The following is a 3,827-nucleotide window of genomic DNA, read 5'->3' as shown; positions in this document are numbered from 1 at the left end:
CACCCATCACCCCCTTCCCACCGCCCCATACCCAACACCCTACACCAAACACCCACCATCCAGCACCCCATACCCACCCCATTCCCACCCTTCATTCTCACCACCCCAAGCACGAAGCACACCCCAAATCCCCCCCACTCCCCCATACCCGTGCCGGCCGTGTGGGGCTGCAGGCACCATGTGCTGCTCCTTGCAGTGCAGTGCAGCGTAATGCAGTGCAGTGCAGCCTTGGCCTTGCCCGGGCGTTCCCTTCCTGCCTCACCTTTCCAGTTCCACTGCCCCTGATGATGACAGAGCTGCAATTCCTCCTGCTTAACCCTTTGCTGGTGCAGGATGGGGCAGCCTGCAGTGCATTGCAAAGTGCATTGCACACACGTGGAGCCCGGAGGGATGTGGGGCACAAATCCCATTTGTGAACCCGTTCGTAAGACCCACAGGAGCTGCTCCATGGGGAGCCCCAAAGCTGCACCTTTGCAGCACAGATGTTTGCGTGGGGTCCTCCATCAATGTGCAACACCTGCTGCAATGCAAACCCCAGATTTGGTGTTTGGTACTGGAGATAGAGCTGTTGTGCACCCCAGTGCTGCAGCTTTGCAGCACAGTGAGTTTGCATAGGATGCTCCAGCAGTGTGCAACGTCTGCTGCAATGCAAACCCCAGATTTGGTGCTGGGGGTGGAGCTGTTGTGCACCCCAGTGCTGCACCTTTGCAACACGGTGAGTTTGCACGGCTTGTTCTGTCTGTAAGCAACACCTGCTGCAATGCAAACCCCAGATTTGCTGCTGGGAATGGGAGCTGTTGTGCACCCCAGTGCTGCACCTTTGCAGCACAGATGTTTTCATGGAATGCTCCAGCAGTGAGCAACGCCTGCTGCAATGCAAACTCCCAGCTTTGGTGCTGGGGATGGAGCTGCACCTGAGCCTCTCCATGAGCAAAACTCCATGCACCCCGAAGCTGCACCTTTGCAGCACGAAGGTTTGCATGGGATGCACCATCTGTATGCAATCCCCGCTGCAGTGCAAATCCCAGATTTGGCGCTGGGGACGGAACTGTGGTCTGAAAAAATCTGACCTTTTTTCTCAGTGCATTTCCAGGTGCTGGCGCTGCCCTCTGCCTTTATTTCTGCCTTTATTTCAGCACTGTGTGTTGTGAAGCACATTATGGTTAGGCGCAGTGATCTGCAGGCAGTGCCATGAAGCTGCTCCCCCTTCACTGCCTGCACAACTCCGGGCTTGGGGGCCACAGAGCGGGGGTCACAGCGGGGTGAGGGATTCGCTGGTGTCCTGGGGGGGGTCACAGCTCACATCCTGCTCCTGTGGTTCAGGTGTGCCATGATCATGAGGCCCTGCGTCCGGCCCCACCTGTGGGGATGGCAGCGATGCATGGGGGGGGGGGTCATCCCCTGATCCCCTCACTCTCTCCCCTCCCCCTCCCCCCCCAAACTCCATCTCCTTGCATAAAGCTGGGGTTCATCTCCTGACCCCCCATCCCCAAATCCTGGAATCCAGCTGGGGCTCATCTCCCCCCAACCCCTCGCCCCTGGCCTCCCCCGTCCCCATGTCCCTGCACCGTGGCTCATCCATGGACCCCCCAGGCCCTGTGTCCTGCCTTGCATCAGACTGGGCCTATCCCCAGACCCCCATCCCTGCACAGAGCTGGAGCTCAATCACAGCCCCCCCCAACTCCATCTCCTCTGTGGGGGCTCTGAGCACCCCAGGGCATCACCCCCTGTGCCTCCACGGGGTGCAGCCCCCTCTGCTTTCCAAACCCCACCCTCAGTGTCGTGACCTGGGCTTTGCTCACCTCTGGGGACACATCTGTCCCCTCCACACTCTCCACTGATCCCTCGGTGGGTGGACCCTCCCCTGCCCCTTCCACGGGGCTGGGCTCACTGTCGATGCTGTCCCCACCACCGGTGCCATCGCTGTCCTCCAGAGCAGCACCGGAGGCCACAGCGATGGCCTCGGAGAGGATCATGGAAGCCATGGATGCAGCGATGCCCTCCACTCCCCCCCCCGGCAGCCCCCTCTGTTTTGGGGCATTCAGGGCACCCACTGCCCACAGACGCCTCCATTTCTTTGGGGCTGAGGTCGATCTCATGACTCTCCTGGCTGCACTCTGACTCTGACGCAGACCCCACACTCGCGGGTGAGGCTGGAGGGGGTCCAGGCATGGGGGCACCCGGCTCAGCTGGACCCGGTGCTGCGGGGCCATTGGGGACATCTTCAGTGGCACCGCTGCCCACCCCAGGGGTCGTTGGTGTCTGCTCTTCTCCTGATGAGGGGTCCCAGTTGGGTGCCTTCTCCGGGCAAGGGTAGACGGCTGGGGGGCTGACGGGGGCTGAGATGAGCAGCGAGCGGCGGTTGCTGCGTGGGGGGATGACAGATTGGGTTCAGCTCCTGTGAGACCCTAAATGCAGCTGGATGCTGCCCTGGGGTCTTGGTGACACCGTGTCCCCAACCCAAATTGCATCCCCAACCCAAATTCATCCCCAGGCATCCCATTCGCTTGGAGGGGCACCAAAGCCAAAGGCCCCAGTTCACCACCCAACACTGGGAGGTGCTCAGCCCCAATTCAACCCTACAGCACCCAACACCACAGGGTGCTGAAATTCAACCCTATGACACCCAATACCGGGTGGCATTCAGCACCAGTCCACCACCCAATATCAGGAGGTGCTCAGCCCCATTCAACCCTATATAACACCCAACGTTGGGAGATGCTCAGCCCCAATTCAGCCCTACAGCACCCAATGCCTAGACACGCTCAGCTCCAACTCATCTCTACAGCACCCAGTTTTGGGAGGCGCTCATCCCTATAATACTCAATTCTGGGAGGTGCTCAGCCCCAGTTCATCCTTCTAATGCCCAACATCAAGAGATGCTCAGCCTCAGTTCAACCCTGTAGCCCTCAACAGCAGGAGGTGCTGCAATTCAGCCCTATGGCATCCAGCACTGGGAGGTGTTCAGCCCCAGTTCATCATCCAACATGAGGAGATGCTCAGCCCCAATTCATCCCTACAGAACCCAACGTCAGGAGGTGCTCATCCATCTCCATTGGTCACAGGAAGAAATAGAGGAGGGCGTTACATCCACCCACTTTTTGGGGGAGGGGGCTCTGGGGCACCATGGGACCCCCCATTACCTGGAGACACCTTTGATGATGAAGACTTTGCTGGAGTGCTGCTTGTCAAGTTTCCCCATCACTTCATAGAGGTCACGGTTGAGCTGTGTGGGGGGAGAGAAACTCATCAGAGCCCCCTGGGGCCCCCGTGGGTGGGGCTGCATCCCACAAAGGGCAAATTTGGGTTAAAAAGAGGTCAAATGGAGGCCGGAAAGCACCAGCTGCGAGGAAATTGCTTCTCCCATCCTTCCTCTCTCTGATTCCCTTTGGGGGTGTATTTGATCCCCACAGAAGAAGCAAAACTCCAAAACTCTTCCCATATTTTTTTTTTCCCCCCACCATTGAAACGATGGATAAAAAGACTTTTTTTTTCATCCCCAAATTTGGTGGTGAAGCAGCGCTGCTCACTGCTGACGACAACACCGGAGAGCTGGAGGTGATGCAAATCCCCACCAGCCCCAGAGAGCGGCGCAGAACCAGCGGAATGGGGGGGGGGCGGGGGTGTCTTTAGGGGGCTTTGGGGTCCCACCTTGCTCATCTCTTTGTAGAAGATGTCACGCAGGTTGGAGATGTTCTGGAAGATGGTGACGTAGCAGGCAATGCGGCTGTGGGGAGAAATGGGGCACGAGGAGGAGGGGGCCGGAGGGGTGCAGCTCCTGACCCCCCTCCTGGGGGAGGGGATAAATGAGGGGGGGGGGGGGGGGG

At 58.9% G+C, this 3,827-nt stretch overlaps 1 protein-coding gene across 1 annotated transcript in view; it reads right to left on the bottom strand.

Annotated features, from left to right (window-relative positions):
- Positions 1-1,086: 1,086 nt before the first annotated feature.
- The window catches only part of LOC122156522 (bridging integrator 2-like), a 7,026-nt gene continuing 4,285 nt past the window's right edge, over positions 1,087-3,827 (bottom strand). The window contains 5 exon segments of the mRNA XM_042811291.1: positions 1,087-1,360; positions 1,803-2,015; positions 2,017-2,365; positions 3,144-3,226; positions 3,652-3,727. Coding sequence (XP_042667225.1) covers positions 1,253-1,360; positions 1,803-2,015; positions 2,017-2,365; positions 3,144-3,226; positions 3,652-3,727 — 829 coding nt within the window. The 3' untranslated portion in view covers positions 1,087-1,252.

The sequence above is a fragment of the Centrocercus urophasianus genome, unplaced genomic scaffold, assembly GCF_019232065.1.
Source record: "Centrocercus urophasianus isolate 14NV4802_14NV808 unplaced genomic scaffold, USGS_Curo_1.0 seq_126, whole genome shotgun sequence".
Classification (NCBI taxonomy): Eukaryota; Metazoa; Chordata; class Aves; order Galliformes; family Phasianidae; genus Centrocercus; species Centrocercus urophasianus.
The sequence above is the reverse complement of the archived record's forward strand: the minus strand, read 5'-3'. Positions and strand labels throughout refer to the sequence as shown.